Source organism: Tubulanus polymorphus, chromosome 2 (genome assembly GCF_964204645.1).
Source record: "Tubulanus polymorphus chromosome 2, tnTubPoly1.2, whole genome shotgun sequence".
NCBI lineage: Eukaryota > Metazoa > Nemertea > Palaeonemertea > Tubulaniformes > Tubulanidae > Tubulanus > Tubulanus polymorphus.
This window is the reverse complement of record NC_134026.1, coordinates 29,712,111-29,732,446: the sequence shown is the minus strand read 5'-3', so window position 1 is coordinate 29,732,446 and position 20,336 is coordinate 29,712,111. Positions and strand designations below refer to the sequence as shown.

The 20,336-nt window shown below is 36.6% G+C and overlaps 3 protein-coding genes across 3 annotated transcripts; 2 read left to right on the top strand and 1 right to left on the bottom strand.

The window, feature by feature from the left end:
- Window positions 1–16: 16 nt before the first annotated feature.
- LOC141898643 (putative RNA-binding protein 19) lies at window positions 17–5,212 on the top strand. The gene is made up of 22 exons (XM_074784659.1): window positions 17–146; window positions 249–431; window positions 519–668; window positions 745–804; window positions 1,177–1,402; window positions 1,630–1,697; window positions 1,770–1,904; window positions 1,985–2,062; window positions 2,148–2,226; window positions 2,306–2,377; window positions 2,470–2,621; window positions 2,712–2,790; window positions 2,879–3,070; window positions 3,161–3,215; window positions 3,293–3,389; window positions 3,480–3,590; window positions 3,665–3,865; window positions 3,954–4,390; window positions 4,470–4,583; window positions 4,666–4,771; window positions 4,846–4,969; window positions 5,047–5,212. The coding sequence occupies exons 1-22, from the start codon at window positions 111–113 to the stop codon at window positions 5,118–5,120; spliced, it is 2,829 nt and encodes a 942-aa protein (XP_074640760.1). The 5' UTR covers window positions 17–110; the 3' UTR covers window positions 5,121–5,212.
- A 60-nt stretch (window positions 5,213–5,272) lies between these two features.
- On the bottom strand, window positions 5,273–7,220 carry LOC141899905 (retinol dehydrogenase 14-like). The gene is made up of 6 exons (XM_074786518.1): window positions 7,027–7,220; window positions 6,692–6,931; window positions 6,508–6,597; window positions 6,239–6,427; window positions 5,963–6,075; window positions 5,273–5,627 (listed from the first exon to the last, which is right to left on the bottom strand). The coding sequence occupies exons 1-6, from the start codon at window positions 7,175–7,177 to the stop codon at window positions 5,448–5,450; spliced, it is 963 nt and encodes a 320-aa protein (XP_074642619.1). The 5' UTR covers window positions 7,178–7,220; the 3' UTR covers window positions 5,273–5,447.
- Window positions 7,221–7,330: 110 nt separating this feature from the next.
- On the top strand, window positions 7,331–11,052 carry LOC141898684 (protein neuralized-like). Its single transcript, XM_074784721.1, has 5 exons — window positions 7,331–7,455; window positions 7,636–8,130; window positions 8,649–9,128; window positions 9,503–9,622; window positions 9,705–11,052. Exons 1-5 carry the CDS (start codon window positions 7,428–7,430, stop codon window positions 9,983–9,985), a joined length of 1,404 nt encoding a protein of 467 aa, XP_074640822.1. The 5' UTR covers window positions 7,331–7,427; the 3' UTR covers window positions 9,986–11,052.
- Window positions 11,053–20,336: the final 9,284 nt, after the last annotated feature.

Here is a 20,336-nt window from a genome sequence, read left to right as displayed (position 1 = left end):
AGGACGTGTGGAGCGCTGAACACGTGCATTTGTTTACATGCAGTGAAGACAGGAATATTGTTAAATTATCACTGATAATGCGCCACTTACTCGTAATATAGACTTCAATTATGTCACGAATTATTGTAAAAAATCTCCCCAAAGATGTAAGCGGATGATAAACAGCGTTAACATTCAATATTACGTTAAAATTAAATAGTCTCGTAGATTCAATTCAATCAAATTAACATTATTTACTTACATTTCAGGTGAAAGATGAGAAAATAAGGAGTATATTTTCTGCCAAAGGGACTATCACTGATTTGTCCCTGAAATATACAAAACAGGGCGTTTTCCGAAAATTCTGTTTTATCGGGTATTCCAATGAAGATGAAGCTCGAAATGCTATGAAATGTTTCAACAACTCATTTATTGACACCTCAAAATTACAGGTATATAGTATACAAGGCTATTGGATGTTTAGTTGTATTAAAATGCCAGGTTCAGAATGTGTTTCATAAATGTTACATTTTTTTCAGGTGGAGCTCTGTTCAGATTTTAATAATCCGAACAAACCTCGCGCCTGGAGTAAACATTCGAAAGGAAGTTCCGCTTATGAACGATTCATGAAAACGAAAGAAAAGAAGACGGCAGAAGAATTGAAACTCGAAAGGAAGAAATTGAAAAAGGTTCAATTCTTTATTTCAAAGTTCATTTGAAATCGATATGAAACTTTTAGAGATAATGTTTCTTTCCTTTTCATAGGAAAAGAAATTGAAGAAATTAGAAGAACGAGAAGAAAAATTTGGTAGTCTTTTAGGAACAGTAAGTATTATTGCCCTGATAGAGTTTGATATCTGTGAGATGTTTTTGATTTGTGTATTAACCCTTTCTGTGCTGACTAATTAATACCCTATAGTGCTGGAGAAAATTTGAAAATTCTAAAAAATTCCACCCTAGTGTGTTGAACAATGGGAATTCCACTATAGTGCGTCTACACCGCAGTGCGGTGTATCGTTAGTTACTAGTATTTCACTATGTTTGACACTTGCTGCCATTTTTCAATAGAGATAATTACAAATTACTAATTACATCAATACACCGCAGTGCGGTGTACTAGCAAAATCCATCACTGATTTATACACCGCACTGCGGTGTAGACGCACTGAAAGGGTTAAGTAATCGTGTGATTTTTAGCTGAAAGATGATCCCGAATTTAAAGAATTCCTTGAAGTTCATAAGAATCGAAGCACAAAAACTGCGTGGGGAGATGACGTGGCTACTGTCAGTCAGAACGAAACTAAAACTAAACCGAAACAAACCGCTGATGATGACAGTAGTGACGAGGAGGAGGATGATGACAGTAATAGTGATGAAAATGAGGAGGAAGACAATTCTGGGGAAACTAAAACCATCGATGAAGGTAAGTGATCAAATTCGGAATATATTTTTCATTTTATGGTTTACTATTACAGGGATGAGATGCATGTGAAAAATGTTGGAAAAAAAGTAAAAATTTGTGTGTGAATAATGTGAACGTTTCAGAATCTTGCATCTCATCTCTGCTACCGGTAGTTAGATGTGTATAAGATAAGATTGATATGTTTATTGAGATTGATATGTCAAGCATTTATATGATAAAACTTGCAGTTCCAGCGATTGTGAAAGATGACAAAACTAAATCAGTTGCTATGAAGAAAGGAATTTCAGATCTTGATGTAAGTTTTAGAATTAAATATGCAGTCATGGTAGATTCTATTATTACAAACCGTGGTGTATTAATTTTACAGTATCTCAAGTCAAAAAAGAAGACAAATGTCATTCTAAATGAGTCGTCATCGTCCTCAGAGTCTGATAGTAGTGATGATGAAGATGAAGATAGTAAAAATAAGAATGATGAAAAGAATTCATCACTTCAGTCGAAGGTTAGTTTCATAGCAAGGGTTCATTTTGAGAATGAAATAGTCAAGCTCTTTCCTGTATCATTGACAAATCTACATCATAGGAGGAAGGAAAAATTGCTGCAGAAGAAAAACCTAAATTTGTCATCAAAATGAGAGAATTGCCACTTACTATAAAAGAGGTATTTTTCGTATTCAAATTTAGAATTTTAAGATAATTACAGAAATTTGCATTAAAAGGAAATACATTTTTTTTTCATCAAACAGGGCCAAATACGTGATTTTTTTAAACCTTTGAATGTATTGGCCGTTAGAATTGCTCGTAATGCTGCTAAACGAGTTATAGGTAAGGAATAAACGTATCATCTTTATTTAGATTTATTGGTACAAGAATATACTGATGCAGTAGTGTTATACGCTTTCAGGTGTTGCGTACGTTGATTTTGTAACTGAAAAGGAACAGGACCAGGCCGCCAGGCGGAATAAAAACTTTCTAGGTAGGATTTCCATTTCGTACACCTTAATTAATTGTCTCATAAATTCGGAGTAGGATAGAATAGGATGCATCGATCAGTATTCAAAATTTCAGATGGTAAAAAGGTTCACGTGAAGAAGATGCTGAGTGGAACTCCTGAAGAAGAAGAAGAACTGTTAGTCGAAGACGAACCTCGACCTTGGGAAATAAAAGCTCAACAGAAACAAATGGAAGAACAAGACAAAGAAATGGAAAGCATTGGGGAGGTAAGCCATAAGCTCAGGACTGAATAAATAATCACAACGATATAACGGTATCACGTTGCATTCTTCAATAAAGTACATTGTGTTTTATAGACTGGTCGACTGTATTTGAGGAATCTTGCTTATGATGCTTGTACGGAGGAAATCTTGGAAGAAACCTTTTCAAAATATGGTTAGTTTTATACCGTTGCAATTCATTCTGTTGTTTATCAATGCGGGTGAATTTAGTTAATCTCGGAAGAATTTTCAATCTGTTTCAGGACCAGTCACTGACATTCATTTACCAATCGATAAATTTACTAAGAAGATCAAGGGTTTCGCATTCATCACGTTTATGATGCTGGAGCATGCAGTGAAGGCATTTACTGAGTTGGATGGTACGATCTTTCAGGGTCGTATGTTACACATTTTACCCGGACAAGAAAAGGTTGATCACAATGAAAAAGAATCTGGTAATTTCATACGTGTGGCCAATACATCACCGCATACGAGATGTACTTTAAGTCACTTCTGTGGAAATTGAACTGTTATTTTAATTCTAGGTCCTGAATCATTTAAAAAAAAGAGGGAGAAAGAGAAGAAAGCTAAAGCTATGAGGTACATATTTGATAATTATTTGTACTTCTTGTCTGAGTGCAGTATATATTAAAACAAGTTGTTAAACTTTATTTTAGTTCACACAACTGGAATACACTGTTCCTTGGTGCTAATGCTGTAGCTGATGTGATGGCTGAAAAATATGGAAAAGCAAAAAGTGATATTTTAACCTCTGTAAGTTTTCACTGCGGTATTGAATTCTGGTTTGTGCAGATCTTGCTGGAATGATGCTGGAATCTGAACGTACCGGGTTTCATCTTTCAGGATGGTAAGCAGAGTTTGGGTGTTAGAATGGCTCTCGGGGAGACCCAGGTTGTTGCTGAAACGAGACAGTTTTTGATAGAGAATGGAGTTCAGCTGGATGCATTTAGTCAGGTAGAGTCGTAATTGGTCAACATAATTTATAGTTCTTTTTAACAGCATACGTGAAAAACCTTTAAATATTTCAGATTGCTTCGGCTCGAAGTAAAACTGTGATTCTGGTCAAGAATCTTCCGGCTGGAACTAAACATGAAAGTATTCGAGATTTATTCTCTAAACACGGAGAGCTGGGTCGAGTATTGATACCTCCATCTGGAGTTACAGCCATCGTCGAATTCCTAGAACCAACCGAAGCTAAAACGGCTTTCAGAAGATTAGCTTACACCAAGGTATGTGTACAACCCACAGCCATCAGTGAGTAGACAAAACGCTGATAAAAGATTAATGCGTATTTTGGACAAAAATATTTTTCTATAGTTTGAACACGTTCCGCTTTATTTGGAATGGGCTCCAATTGAAGTTTTTAAAACTGCATCGAACACAACGGATGAAAATATGGATTCCAAAACAACGGACAGTGTAGAAAATACAAAAACAACTGAAGATTCTGAGAAAACAATGGATGATGAGGAGGATTCTGAGATAGAACCAGATTCTACTGTATTCGTGAAAGGATTAAATTTTGACACGACTGATGAAACCCTGAAAGAAGCATTCTCGCAATGTGGCCGTATTCATAGCGCGAGTGTGGCTAAGAAGAAAGATATGAAAAATCCGGGACAATTTTTGTCGATGGGTTATGGCTTTGTTACATTCACCAGAAAAGATGATGCACAGAAAGCGTTAAAAGAACTTCAACGGACTAAAATTGATGATTTCACCGTTGAATTAAAACTCTCGCAAAGAGCTACGGGGTAAGTCATCGATATCTCATTGTCTTGTATTACGATCTAAGCTAAGCATCATTTTCTGAGGTTTTTTTTTTAATTTCAGAGTTGTCGAATCCCATCGTAAGAAACAAAAAATTAAGAAACAAGTATCAACTAAAATTCTAGTCCGCAATGTTCCTTTTGAAGCAAAAGAAAATGAAATAAGAGAATTGTTCAAGTAAGAAATTAGATGTTGAGAACAAATCACTTTACATCATAAGAATGAACCTTACTGAATATCAATTTATTTTCTCCAATAGAGTTTTTGGTGAATTGAAATCTGTTCGTTTGCCAACGAAATTAAGTGGTACAGGATCGCACAGGGGATTTGGATTTGTAGATTATCTCACGAAACAAGATGCAAAGGTAAGCCTAGACCAATATGATGCTCAGATCATTTAATTTGTAAGGTGGTAAAAAGTTTTTATATGGATTTTCAGAGAGCATTTGAAGCGTTATGTCACAGCACACATTTATTCGGACGCCGTCTTGTTTTAGAGTGGGCAGAATCTGAAGATTCTGTCGACCAGATACGTAAAAGAACAACTGATCATTATCATGAAGGTACCAGTAATTCTCTAGCTGATCTTATTCCAAAACTTCTCTTTGAAAACGTTACATGTGTTTATTTCATTTTTTAGGGGAACCAGTGAAGAAACTCAAGAAGTCTAATTTGTTGTCGGGTTTAAAATCAGGAAGCGGATCAGTAGATTAATATGAAATGTTTTATTATGACAATAAACTTGAGAGTCATAAAGGTTCATCCATAGTTCGAGTCCGTGATCTATCAATCCTCGTCTATATTATTCACAGTCGGTAATTTAAGGAACAACAAACAATCTTATAATATCTCAAATATTGTGTAATTATTATTAAACTTATGTAAACAGTAGATAATTATTTACAAAATAATCTACAATTATGCTTTAGATACAAAATAGAAGTGATAATTTGAAGTCTATGTTTATTCAGCAGATCCATATGATTTATGTCCATCCTTTTCAATATCTATCGCCTCGTTTGACTTAGGGTCATTGAGGGCTCATTTCAGGCCACAAAATTGCTCACTTATCTCCCAAACTTTCTTCGCAACTCCATCATCTCGAGCAATTTCGAGTAAACGTTTACTGATTTTACAATCTGAAAAATATTCTCCGGTTACATGTTTCAGTTCGGGCGCCACAGCGACGTAGATTGAGGTCTGAGCTCCTTCTTTAGTTGTCTGAAATACAGAAGTAAAATGTTTTACGATGAACACTGGAAGAACTTCAGTAATGTGTGATAATAAGTACAATACACCTAACGCCTAACTCGCACATTGTCAGCCAAGCATTTGACTAACTATCAGAGATGTTTGGGGGCTGAATGTTATGATTGATCATACTCTTAATTAAGATAGACAGTGCACAGGCAGTGGTAAAGCTAATAAGTAAATCCATTCAGGTGTGTGATAGGGAAATTAGCCAGGTACTAAGGTAATTAATGAATGAATTCTAAACTAGAGTTAGGTATCAGAGGACAGACGTGAGTTTACTGGGAACAGTAAATAATCACTACCTTGTAGAAGATCTTGCACAATATTTTGTCAAACATAAACTGGAGCACTGGAGGCAGATTACGTAGTAATTCAGATTGAACAGCTCCCGGATGAAGGGCATTCACAGTCACACCTAGAAATATACAAACAAGGACAGTGATATCAAAGTGATAGAATTTAAACAACTGAAAAACCCACAAAAGAAAATCTTTAAAACTTTCTTTTTGATTATGGGTTTTTTCATCTGTTTAATAGACAGTCACTTGTGATTTCTATAAACATATTTGCATATTTACCGGAATCTTTCCACTGTTGACTAAGTTCCCTTGTAAACAGTATATTCATTAGCTTTGATACTCCGTATTGGCTACGGTTATATGTGTTTAATCTGTCAGCTGTTATTTCACTAGCTGTGATTTTAGCCCACATATGAGCAACAGAGGAAACGACTACAACTCGACTCGGAGCTGATTTCATCAATAAATCTGAAACAAAAAATAAGCAGGAATGACATATACATGTAATTTGAGTCTGACTTGAAAATTATCCTAATGAAACTTCAAACCTTTCAAAAGAAGTGTAAGTAAGAAATGGCCCAGATGATTGACACCAAACATCATTTCAAAACCATCTTTAGTTTTCTGCGGTGTCACTTCTGGAAAAACAAGAAAATTTTATTAACTCATACATGATCTTGAACACTGAAATTAATAATTCAGTTTAAATCAATAAATAGTTCAAACTCATACCTACAACTCCTGCATTATTGATCAGAATATCTAAACGGTTTTCTTCCTTCAAGATTTCAGCAGAAAATTTTCTGACCGAATCTAAACTGGCCAGATCGAGATGTTTGACGATTAATTGTCTATTGCCGGTTTCTTCAAATATTTTCTGTTTTGCTTGTTCCGCTTTTTCTAAGTTACGACAGGCAAAGATAATCCTGGCATTTCTTGTCGCCAAATCTAGAGCAGTCTCAAATCCAATACCTAATAATAGATGAATAAAAGAAAAGATTACAAATAATTAGATTTTTTTCTTAGGGTGCAAGTGCTAGTGGGAGGGAGTTCCGATCAGTCCTTACCGACATTAGCTCCTGTGATTATGACAGTTTTCGCTGTTAAATCAACATCAGATGAATATCGACCGACTGTCAACCTTAAATACAAATACAATATAAACAGCGGTAGAAATATCAGCGCAGCAACTACCAAACAAATACAGCAGCAACTCATTATTAATTAGAGATTGTATCCGGCTTAATCCGATTATATGACATAAAAAATAGTCCAGTTACTTGTATTAGTGGTCGAATAGGACTGAAAAATAAAATGCGGAACCGGACCGAATAAGGGATATACTCGCTTACCAGTGATGCCTAATCAATAAATTCAATCGCTTGAATTCGATTGATTTTCAGCTCGATTGTTCTCCTCACGCAATTAGCGACTGATTAAAACCGTTTTTCGATGTTTTTCTACTAGAATGGGGAATGCTCATCAGAGCGCTAGAGGTATAGTTTCAATATTCAGTTTAATCATGTCTAATTTGCAAATAAATCGTTAAAAATCCAGCCCCCAGTAAAGCAGTTTCGTTTTATCACAAAACTGGCGAACTGCTGCCTGGCATTTTTGGAATATAACAAAAACATATGCGTCTTCATTTATTGACCTTTTGTTTATTGGATTTGTAGGAGATATAATGCAAAACACAGGACCACAGGCTGCGATGTATTTTCACGATAACCACAGCGATAACATAGCAGTTGAAGGTACGAGAAAACGGGCGCGTCGAATTGACAGTTTTTGTAAAGGAATTTGTTTCGGCAGCCGGCCAGTTCAACCGGGTGAAAAAATCTACGTTCGTTTTGCCGATATATCGACCAGTTGGAGCGGAGTTTTAAGATTCGGATATACGTCACACGACCCACAATCTATAAATAGCCGTACTCTGCCGCGTTACGCTTGTCCTGATCTGACTAGTAAGAGCGGATACTGGTGCAAGGCTCTCGGTGAAAGATTCGCCGAAGTTGGAAACGTCGTATTTTTCTATATTCAAAGAAATGGTGATGTTATGTACGGAGTAAATGGTGAAGAGAAAGGAGTGTTTTTTTCTGGTGTAAATTCAAATTTAACGGTCTGGCCACTCGTAGATGTGTATGGTAATACGATAGCTGTGGAATTCTGTGGTGAGTTCATATAGCCAGCTCTCCTTGAGCGGAGATTGAGCTCTAGCAAATTTCATGACTGTAACTTTCATGACATTGATTTTGAAAAAATGGGCGCTACAAGAGAAGTTGTGAGGCTATTTATTACCACTTGGTTTTAACCTAGTCTAATTGCTTAGGAAAAAGTAATATATAATAGGTGTTTGGAAAAATGTGTTCACAAGGCTTAAATTAATTGATACCTTGTTTCTCATTTCTACTGTTTAAAAGTTGTCCCGACAAGCCACCTATCGACCCTGTATATTATAAGCCATGACCGAGCTAACTATTACAGACCTGGCAGCTTAAGAAATCAACTGATTACAAATTTTAATGCATTTTAAACAAAATGACCTGCAGCTGGTTACGAGAAACGAATTATAATTTTTTTCCCTAATGATGGTCATGAAATTGGATACATTTTAGGCTTTATAATTGGCATTTTACAGCTTTAAAATTTAGAATGATTCCGTGTTGATTATAACTGTTTTGATTTTCAGATGGACCACAAGTGATCAATACTGATATCGGAATAGGTCCCACCCTACCGCTGTCGACACCGAATAACGTTCGACCGAAATCAACAGAGCGTGTTAGTAATCCGAATCTACCGGTCAGATATCACACGATCACCGGCAGTCTACTGTTCAATGATTTCCATGGTAGAAATATTCAGATTTCCGACGATAAACGGTACGCGACCCGAAAACCGGAGGAGTACTGCAACGCGTACGGATTCACCGCTCGTCCGATTCGATGGGGAGAAAAGATGGTGATTCAGATTCAAGGAATCGATCGTTCGTTCGTTGGTGGTTTAGCGTTCGGTCTGACGTCGTGTAATCCGGCATCGATAGATTCCGATTCGTTGCCCGATGATGCCGATTTATTACTTGATAGACGTGAATATTGGGTCGTCAATAAAAACCTGTGCGTGAATCCGGAATTAGGAGATGAATTAACCATTAAAGTCGCGGATACTGGTACGTTACTAAATAACTTTTAAAAGCTACAATGGAATTGTTAAGTAGCTACATATCATGACATTGTGGCTGCTGAAGAGCAAGGCTTTAGATCCCCCAAAACATGCAGAAAATTTAAAGTTGATTTTGGCGTAATCTTCTTTTTTTTCACGTTAGCTCAATATATTTCAAAGCAATTAGCAGCATTGATAGAATATTGACATCCACTCTGGTAGGGGCAGAAGATATTATTTAAGGGTTGGCTGATTCTCAGAGGAGTGCATTTAAAAATGAAGGGGATGGCTACCCTTTAAAACCTGTTATGGAGAACACTGTTATTTACACTTGATCTCAATTGCCAGTACGTTGTATACATGGGTTTATTTATATTCTAGGTGAAGTTTATTATGGAAGAAATGATAAGGACTTGAACTGTTTAATGCACGTTGATACCACTTTACCTTTGTGGGCTTTCTTTGATTTATATGGAAACATAACTAAAGTTAAATCATTAGGTAATAATTCTTGTTCCGTGTGCGTATTTCAATGATTTAAACATCGAATCATGAGTTTGAATACAATGTTCTGCCGTTTCAGGCGTGTGCGGAGAGACTCAAAGATCACCCGGACAGATGTCTCAACCAACTCCTTCCATTTCTGGACAAGCAGGAACAGTTTCTGATTCAGGATCAAATGGTGATAAAGATAGTAAAGAATGTGTTATTTGTTATGAGAATATAACAGACACTGTGCTATACGCATGTGGACACATGTGTATATGTTCTAGTTGCGCGGGGACCCTCAGAAAACAACGTAATCCACTATGTCCTATTTGTCGCCAACCCGTCAAAGACGTCATTAAAATCTATCGTTCCTAAAAGTGCAAATGAATTCATTCAATCAGAGAAATGGCAGTTTCTGTGTCTGTCTTTGAATCTTTTGTGATATGTTGTTAATATGTGATCACTTTTTTCTGCTTAATATCAGCAATATGAAAAATAAAAAATACTTGTTACTACAATAGCAAATACATGTCCAACATATTTTAAATATTGATTATCATGCTTTGTGTATTAGCTTTCTTTCATGTATCATATTCATTATTAATTTCTTCATTGAATTCAAGTAGGTTGTTTTATGTATGGTAAAATCACTGATAGACTAAAGTGTATGGGGGTCAATCATTTATTACGTACGCATTAGGGGAGGGGGAGGGGTCAGTGCAATTGCGTACTGTAATGCATAATGTATATGAAAAAAAATGGCCGATTTTGCGTACAGAGGGGGATGGGGGTTGAAAAATTCAAAATTTATGCGTACATAATAAATGAATGATCCCACATTGGTTTCTGATAAAGTGGCCGAAGTCTTCAGTTTCATCATCTAATGATACAACATACATGCGTACAGTGTATATATATAATATATTGAATTGTCTTCCAGATAGTCAACCCCCGATATACCGCCTTCCCATATACCGCCACCCCGCCAGGTTTTCTCAATATACACCTCTATACAAATACATAGTAAAACACCCCTGATATACCACCATACTCTCTATACCGCCAAAATCGTTCTGCACCGATGTGGGCGGTAAATCGGGGGTTGACTGTAATATATAAACCATTTAGGAATAGATTCCCTGTGTTTAAATTTTAAAAAAGCTGAAAACATTAACTTCACTTAAACTTTTCTGTCTGTGTAATAATTATGTTCAAGTATCTAAAGGAAAAAGATGTCCATGGTGGAATTGATTGTCGGGACGAACTGGACAACTATAAATAAACACAAATTTATTGAATTTCTTCAATCACTGGTTTTAGATTCTATTAATCTTGTTATTAGACATGTCCTTTCAACCCGTTGGCTCTCGGCATTGATAATTTGTCTCGGGTAGCTGTATCATTGTCATTCACACAACCTTCTACCTCGCACGTTCGCTGATCTTTTTGAGTTAAATGCATCAATTCATAATCATCATCGAGGAATTATCTCCATTTTGTCGTTAATAGAAATACAACTGTAGGCCTACTAACGTAAAAAAATCTCAAAGGGTCCTAAACTTTTTGTTCTGGCATATGGGTTTATAAATGAAACCATAATGGCGAATTTTGATGAACAGGCTACACTTAAGCTTGAAGAGCAGAGGGTCTTAAACTTTGGAATCAAATTAGTCAGACAATAGAATAAAGTAAAAGTTTGAATATTTTCTAATCGAAGATGAAACGCCATTATTTACTTATCAATTTATAATCCCTTTTAGGGAATCCAGTTCAAGCTGTCATATTCGTAGCATATTGTGTGTTTTATTTCCAAAGAAGTACCTGTATTTATCGCAGTTATATTTTCAACTTGTTTCTTTATTAATAAACTACTACATTTTATTCTAAAATTCCTTTTTCCTCAGAACATACGCCGCACGATGCCTTCGCCTCTGTAACTCCAGTCCTATTTTACAACGAACAAATTGTTGTAATTTATTTCTAAAATAAGTGAATAATAAATGATTTGTTTTGGCAATGGGCAGGAAATGGAAAAGGAAAAGGCAGGGCTAAGGCTGTCCTGGGCGGCAGCCACCTCTTTTACCTTCCAAGGACCGGCTCGACTCAGTGAAACGAGCCGGCGATGCGAGACTCAATTTCCAGAGTCCAATGTCCGCGATTTAGTCATTGTAATTCCATTTTGTTGATTTAGTGTTACGGGATTCCCGAAGAATGTACCATGTTGATAGAGAATTTCTCAGTTTTATGGTACAACTTAACTTGCCCAAAAACTAACCTACGTGAAGTGAGCATGTTATTCCAGCCTCGTATTCAGATATAGTGTGTACACACTGAACAGCTGCATGTAGATACTGGTTGATGTGAAATGTATAACTCGGCATGACGGAGCGATGATGTGTATATAGTACAGCATCAGCAGATACTGCATGGCTAATCCTTCCCAGAATATTTCTAAATATGATGAAGTAAAAATCCGCAAACCTATTCTATCTAATGAAAATATTAGCCTATGCCCTACTCTCAGATCTCAAGGAAAATTTGGCAGTGTATTTCCAGTGGACTGAAACATTAGTCTTCGAATAAATTGGTCAATCAATGCAAATAACCATAGAATAGCGATATACGATAGATGGACATTTCCAATAATACTGAATATTTTGGAATTAGGCCATTGAAAAATGATTTCGACTTATTCCAAAATTGAGTATTTTGACAAGGCAACTCTTTCTAAGAGGCTATTCTTTTAAGTTGGGCCTGCATTGTTAAGCATGGCCAGCGTGATGTTTTAGGGAAGAGGGGTTATTTTCAACAAAATTGGGACCTTAGCAAATACGCTATGGATCTTGAATTATCTATAGACTCTCTACCTAAGATCCAGAATTCAAAAAGTTTGGTTTTTTCCCACGATGAATTCAAAAAGTTATATTGATAACGGCTGCCTGTGGTAACTTCAAGTCACCATATATACAGTCCATGCACCTCAGTCGGTCTTGGGAGAGTAAAAGAGACTTTCAACATTTTTTTAGGAAATAGTTCTCGGACAATCAATTTCACGGATTGGTTAAATGATCCAGAGTAAAAAGACTTGATTATCGGTGCAAGGCTGTACATAATATCCTACTGTTTCCACAGGTTAAAGGTGTATTAGTTGAACTCGATCCCTAACTGACCAGCTTGAGTAAAGGCGTCGTCTCCTAGAACGAAATTTCCTTCAAATTTTCTGGCTTTATTTAATTTCTAATAATACGTAGTCAGCGGTTCAGTTCTACAGTTCTGGATCCAGTTCTACTGAGTTTTGAATCCAATTGTCCACAGTTGTATAAGCTGCTTAAAGTCTGGTGAAACAACTGGTGAACAAACAGAATCAAATTATCGGCGTAAAATCAAACTTTTATTTACAGCAAATTTTCAAGACCCTAACCTTGGGGTGATATGAGACAGTTGTTTCTGAATAAGAAAAATTAGAAAATCATTAGACACATTTTTTTCATCATGCCTAGAACTGAAGAGGGACCAATTGTTGTCCAAATAATCATCATTTGGGTAGATTGTTGGTAGGTCCTCGAGCTGCATTTGAAAAAATCACAAATAAGCGTCTCAAGTCACCCCGATTTACGGTATGTTAAATTGGCCACAAAACTAAGTAGACTGGTGTGGGCCGGGCATCGGCGCTTTCCAACGTGAAGGCACCCCTTAATAGAAAATCAACTATCGTTCCGTTTGCAGGATTCGAATCTAATGGCATTTCGGTGGCAATAATTTCATTCTTTGACTTCTCGGCGGGAATGTCAAGTTACTTGTCATTGGTCAGTATTGTGTAATATGACGTCACACCGGTGTCGGTATATAAGGCCCGGTCACGGGGTCACTCTTTCCAGTTCGGCCATTTTCCGGTATGCTAAACTGCGTCCATTTTATTTTTTCTGTCGATGAAATGTTTCTTGATTGATTTAATATCTTGGTATTAATTATTCTTTTATCAATATTGCAGCAGCAGCAGCAGCAGCAATCAGAGAACCTACAACAAGAAGAACAGTCTACAAAAGAACCTTCTACAACATAACCTTCTACAACATAACCTTCTACAACAGAACCTTCGACAACAGAACCTTCGACAACCGTGAGAACCTTCGACAACCGTGAGAACCTTCGACAACCGTGAGAACCTTCGACAACCGTTAGAACCTTCTACAACAGAACCTTCGACAACCGTGAGAACCTTCTACGGAACCTACAACAACGTCGACAACTAACTACAAAAACTACAACAATCATGTCATGTAACTTTTTATTCGACGTGCTGAAATCCGTACAGGTCGAGGTGCTGAAAAATGGCGGGGCACTCGACCTGTTCCTCAATTTAAGTAAGTTTTTACTCATTACCTTATCTCAATTAGTATGCCTCAAATATCTCAATTACTTATCTTGGTTATCTCAAATCCACAACATATCTAGCACGAATCTCTGAAATTTAATTTAAATAGTTCTCGAATCCGAAATCTAGAAACTAGAATATCTAAACTGCTAAACACTTATCCAATTCTATTCAGATATTTTCTTATTCATTTGAATACCTCAGTCACTTTGAAAGTTTAATTATTTCAACTCTTAATCTCAAAAGTGATCACAAAAATATCGACGTTTCAATATCTCAATATTTCAATTTTTTTCAATTTTACTGATCTTAAATATTTCATTCTAGGTAGATTCTCAATTTATTGAAAAGTAAAAAAATTTAGAAACATTCAATAAGGAAAGACAATTATTTCTATATCTGCATTGAAACAGTAAATTAACTGCAGTAATAACGATAAAACTATCCTTGATGTCTCGACATAGAATTTCCTTTCCGTCTCTCGACACAAATATTCACGGAACAAAATTGAATTGAATTTAATAGAATGTGACTCTGATGGATGGGATTTATTATAATGATGTAAAAACCTATTTCCGGGTCCAAATTTGACGTGCCGTTCGTAAAGAATTTCCATCATGCGCTCCAAGCATGTATCATTGATGCTGTTTAATTCCTTTCAGAAAACAGCAAATAAACAGTTTGAAACTGTTTAATTGATAATAGGCCTCAGTCGTCATTGACATCGTTAGCTGGGACGCCACGGGTGGTGGGCGAGTCCTCCCTCCGCCCGGTCCAGACCGTATCAGGGCCTGGGCGCTGGCGCTGGGGCTGGCTCTGGCATATGCACCACCCACACGGCCTACATACAAATAACTATTAAAAAGGCCTCCTATGTGAAGTTTGAATTTGAAACTCATCGTTGCGAGTCAGGCCGAAATGTTTGATTTCTTGAATTTGAAACTCATATTGCAAGTTAGAAAAGGTTTCTATTTTGTTGAAAGAATTATTTTCAATTAGGCCTAAAAAGCTACGGTAGGTACGGGACCCAAATATTTGTCCATTCATAAGCCTAGCAACCCCAGCCTAGTGTTTTTCCAGCCTATGAGCGTTTTTTCCTGCGGGGAAGTAGCTGTCATTATATTGACAGTGTCAGTGAATTATTCCGGTGATGGATTCAATATTCGAGGGGTAAGTAGTGATTTATTTGAAATATCTCGAATATTTATTTGAATATATCGGTATATGTGAAATAGGCCTAGATTCTAATTATTATTCATTATTCACTGTTTAATGATGTTTTGTTTTATGATTGAATGAAAATGTATTTGATATTTTGTAGTAAATGGATTTGATTGATTTATATGAAGTCACCTGGTTGTGGGAGAAAGTTTGAATAATTGCGCAACTTACAATAACAATGTACTAAATGTAAGTGTAATCGATCCCTCATTTATTCATTATTTAATGATTTATATTGGTTTTTTTATGACGACGTAGATGAAAATGTGTTTATTATATTTAGAATGAATTTGTTGAATTGAAGCCGGCTATGAATTGGTTATGCAACGTCGCAGCACCGCTTCTGAGTTCAGCACCTGATACTAGGCTATCCAGTAGTGAGATTGGCCGCCTTCTTCATTACTACAGATTAAGTACTATCAACCCACACCAACCCAGTTGCAGTGTATAATCATCCCAGTACCAGTGATACCAGCATATCAAGCCAGCACCCAGTACCAGTGATACCAGTACATCATTTCAGTACCAGTCATACCAGTGCATCATCCCAGTGCCAGTGATACCAGTACATCATCCCAGTACCAGTGATACCAGTGCATCATCCCAGTACCAGTGATACCAGTACATTATCCCAGTACCAGTGTTACCAGTGCATCAAGCCAGTACCAGTGATACCATCTACACCCAGTACTTATTATTGTTAACTGTAGCTGTCTGGTTATTCTACAAACTGCTGATTGTTGATTGTTCGGTTTCTATTGGTTTTGGTTTCTGTGAATACTTCAATAAAATGATGAAATAGAAAACATTTTAAATAAAATGATACATTGAGAAATCAGAATTGTCAGAATAATTTTTTTGGTTGAAATTCAATATTCAGTGAACGAATCTAAAGTATTGGCCCTTATCAGAATTAAGATAACTGACTGGCAGCCTTTGTTGTTTCTCGGTCAAAATAAGTACATTTTGCATATTTTTTCTCGTCTTGAATTTTGGTTATACATTTATGATACCCTTTATTTTATCATCTCAAAAACATTTTTTGATCAGAAACAAAATGGCTTTCTTGTGGGTATTTATGCCGCAAAAATCATTTTTAAGCCTGATGCTAGCGGTATTACATTGAAATTTGAAATTGGTATATTTGGGGAAGGGATATTCAATGAAACCCGTTTTCCAATGAGTTTTTATGGGTTTTGATGGGTTAGGGGGATTATCCGTCGTCGTCTATCCGTCCGTCCGTCGGTCTGTCCATCCGTCAACTTTTGCTTCAATTTGCTACTAGTGCTACAGTTCTTTTCTGATCTTGACGAAACTTGGTATGTAGATACGACGGGCCATGGGCTAAAAAGTTACATAGCCATTTTCCCAATTTGATCTCTAGGGGACACTGTACGGGTGGCGCTTGTAAAATCTTTAAATCGCTACTTGTCCTACAATTATTGTCCGATGTTGACGAAACTTGGTATGTAGATACTATGGGCCAAGTGCTAAAAAGTAATAGAGCCGTTTTCTGGATTTGAACTCTTGAGAGTGCTGTGTAGGTGGTCCTTGTTAAGTCTTATCATAAAACAGCGGAGCTGTATCAGCCGATAGGCTGCTTGTATTGATGTAAATATCATCAACTACTTTCATAAACCTTAACAGGTTTCTTGATGCGTCCCTCCATCTTGAATTGTTTATTTGTATCACCATTGTACAATTCTTATACATGTAAATCAAAATGGTAAATGAATTATCATGTTGTGATATTATTTTCCTTGAATTGAACAGCATCTCATCAAGTTGAATTAGTATTTTTTAGTATCGATACTCCCATAAGAAGAGCTGAAAATTATGAAATATAAGCAATTTTTCGATTCGCGTTGGTCTCGGTATATTTTTTATTGCTCTCAACTGCAAAGTTGTAACTAATGACTGTCCAGTATTTGAAGATTTGGTGAGGTTTCAATGAGGCCTAAACTTATTTTGTACTTTTTTCATATGATAAGCATTTTATGTGAATAGTTAAAATCGGGTTTAAGTGAAAATGAATTTTGGTGTTTGATTTCAAGACAAATCGCTTTTTGTAAATGGTTAAAATCCGTTTCAGAGGAATACACATAAAGATGTATTCAAACATTAAAATGTATTCAAACGTAGCGTTTTGTCAGAATATTGTCTTAGATTATGTCAAATATGAGCTGAACATTGTTTAATACAACTCCAGAACTTCATCAGAACCACTAGTACCATATCCTCTTGATGAAGTCGTCGGAGATAAAGTTTTACCTGTGCTGCGTCTGTGTGAAGTTTTTGTGTTTATCGCCACAACTCAAAAACCTTTGAATTCTTAAATAAGCTGTGTCTGAAGGATTCGATATTCAAGGGGTAAGTGGCTCATTTGAATAAGTCTTGAATTTATGTGAAATAGGCCTTCATTGAGGTGAAGTGACCCAGTCGCTGATCCTTCATCAATCCAGGGCTCATGGTTTCAGATCTTGGTTATTTTGAATGTGAATAAATCAACAGTGAATTGAGTTGCAATCTGTCTAACCAGGGCGAACCTGGTTTTTATCGTTAGTCAATTAAAGGTCGGAGCTAATAACCAAAGGCACTATAGTTCGGTCCTTACATATTTCAGTGTCGGCCATCTTGAAACTAGGTGCGAACTACAGCAACCGTGCTCAATCCCGCGTTTGACCGTTTCCGGACTGTAGTTCTGACTGTCATTCGGTTTCAATTTGTCACCTTCGAAAACGGAGGTTTGCCCGGGCAGGCAAGCTCCATTATTATTGATGTAGTTCAATGAAAAATTTATCGAAAATATAATTCAATTTTCAAAATACAAAATAGATGTATAAGATATATGTACAAGATAGATATATCTAGCGATAGAATAAATGCTGAAAATTAATTGTTATTTAGAAACAGGAATGTTGACACAGATAAAGCGTTGTAGTTAACAATGGATAAAAACATTATCATATAACGGTTTTTACGGCGTCAAAAAATAGGCCTAATTCCAGATGTCATTTATTATTGATTAAATCAATACAAATTGTTTTATTTGTAGAATTGGATGTAGCCAGCAGTGAATTGGTTTGATAACATGGCCGGCGCATGATATATAGATAGGTTTTGCCAATGGTGAAACGTTATATTTGTAATATCCTCGAGAACTGATGTATTGCATATCCCGTTTGGTAACTTAAATGATAATCACGTCGAGAAATGTGATGTTTTGGTTAAGAACAGTCAGTTCAGGCTGGTTGAATGATTGTTCAGACGATTTGGAACCAAAGCTTTCCAATTATGTACTTCGATTAAAACAAAAAATCCAGTAAAATTGCGACTATATCTGTCCTTCGATTTCTGATGAAATTTGAATCAAATTCTTTGCATTGTTTTTCTACCATGAATAAAATGTAAAAAAACTTTGAAATATGTGAAAATTGAATATGATTTACCATGTACTGTCTATTGTCGCGTTCACAAGACAACTAGTTAGACCGGTCTAAATGGGTCCGTACCTGGTCCTTAGACCCGACCTAATTTTGGTTAGCGTTCACACGGTGTTTTGACACGCGGTGACAAAATCGCTTGTCACCGGGCCCACAAGATGTCGCCATCTGCTAAATAATTAATTGCGTCTGGATGAAGTCTTGCTTCCAGATTCGAAGTAGAGCAAGACATTCTTCATTTGACCAATTCGATCCTCTTGTCAGGTTTAGACATTTTTGCGAATTCGATTTTGTTCTATCACGCTGAAATTCTAAGTATCATTTAAACACGATTCAAAGCACGGCAGTAAAATGGATGATGATCGCGAATACGAATAAGCTCCAAACGTTTCCATAGAATAGGGAGGAAAAACAGTACTTAAAAATAATTACATAAACGGTCATAAAAGCATTTAAAACTTAATAAACTGGACTCACACTCTACCGCAGAGGTCGCGACATCTATCGCAGAGATTCAGAATCACGATTTAGACCGGACCTAGTACCAGTTTCTGTCCACACACTCTTATTTAGACTGGTCCAAAATTTGGTCCGGACCTGGTTCGCTCTTTTACACCATGCCAAATTAGACCGGTCTAAACTAGACCGGTCTAATTTGGAACAGTATTTTTGCTCGTGTTAACGCTTGGTCCGGTCTAAATTGGACCGGATCAAATTAAGACCGGTCTAAATTTCGTCGTGTGAATGCGCCTTATAGTTAAGATAATAGAATATGAACAAATTAAAGTAATTATTTTGTCTTGATTATTTGTTACTGAGCATTTTCTTAAAAGATATTAAGAACAGATTGAGGAAATGCATAATGGATTTTCTTGATATTTGGTTTATACTTGTTTCTACCCCAGAGGCATCTGCAGTTATACCCAAACTGTATTGATAGCAATGGGCGTTATAAATGTTATGAAAATGAATTAACGATAATATCAAATTTGATAATTATGAGGAATGAAGAAGATACATTTGAAAGCTTTTCAGCAACAATCTACTAAAGAACGATGTAAGGCTGGATCATAATGAGCTGTTATGAGCTTTCTCTGGTTTTCTGTTAAATTGTGATATGAGTTATTCCAAAACAAATTTATGTAGTTGTGAAACCTGAACTGTACCATAATTCCAGTTATTGGTATGCATTCCTAAAGCTAATACCAACACCATTATTGATGTATCAACACATACTATGACAAAACTGAAATTGCCTTCAAACTCTTGATTTAGAAATGAATCAGATAAACTGGCAATTAATTGCATATTTGCAGTCACATTTGCAAGTCTACGTGGTATTAATGTGTAATATTTGTGATCCTTAATAGTTTTTCTTTTCATTTCAGCTGAATCAATTGTTATTGATGTTGTCAACAGAAAAGATGAGTCTGGCCACGCTTATGAGGCGGCTTCCCTTCTTCAAAGGAGACTAAAAAGGTGCGTGGAGCGTTTATCGTCTCATAAGCACGGGGAGCCAAATCCACCAACACCGTTGGCTCCCCCGCAGGTGGTGGACCCTGCTTCTGCGGTGCAGGTGGTTGCGGTCACCGTATCTTCGGATACGGAGGTCGTGCCACCTGTTATCGTGAAGCAGGAGGTCGCCCCTGCCGTGGTTGCCCCGACAGAGGCGCCACAGGACCAGACT

Bases quoted from the DNA above. Each gene is read 5' to 3' on its own strand.
- LOC141898643 (XM_074784659.1), top strand. From the start codon at position 111: ATGTCACGAATTATTGTAAAAAATCTCCCCAAAGAT. The intron at 1,698-1,769 runs GTAAGTTTTAGA...TTAATTTTACAG, and splicing joins AAGGAATTTCAGATCTTGAT to TATCTCAAGTCAAAAAAGAA. The intron at 3,866-3,953 runs GTATGTGTACAA...ATTTTTCTATAG, and splicing joins GAAGATTAGCTTACACCAAG to TTTGAACACGTTCCGCTTTA.
- LOC141899905 (XM_074786518.1), bottom strand. From the start codon at position 7,177: ATGAGTTGCTGCTGTATTTGTTTGGTAGTTGCTGCGCTGATATTTCTA. The intron at 6,932-7,026 runs GTAAGGACTGAT...ATCTATTATTAG, and splicing joins AATCACAGGAGCTAATGTCG to GTATTGGATTTGAGACTGCT. The intron at 6,428-6,507 runs GTTTGAAGTTTC...TTTTTGTTTCAG, and splicing joins ACTTACACTTCTTTTGAAAG to ATTTATTGATGAAATCAGCT.
- LOC141898684 (XM_074784721.1), top strand. From the start codon at position 7,428: ATGGGGAATGCTCATCAGAGCGCTAGAG. The intron at 8,131-8,648 runs GTGAGTTCATAT...TTTGATTTTCAG, and splicing joins GATAGCTGTGGAATTCTGTG to ATGGACCACAAGTGATCAAT. The intron at 9,623-9,704 runs GTAATAATTCTT...CTGCCGTTTCAG, and splicing joins AACTAAAGTTAAATCATTAG to GCGTGTGCGGAGAGACTCAA.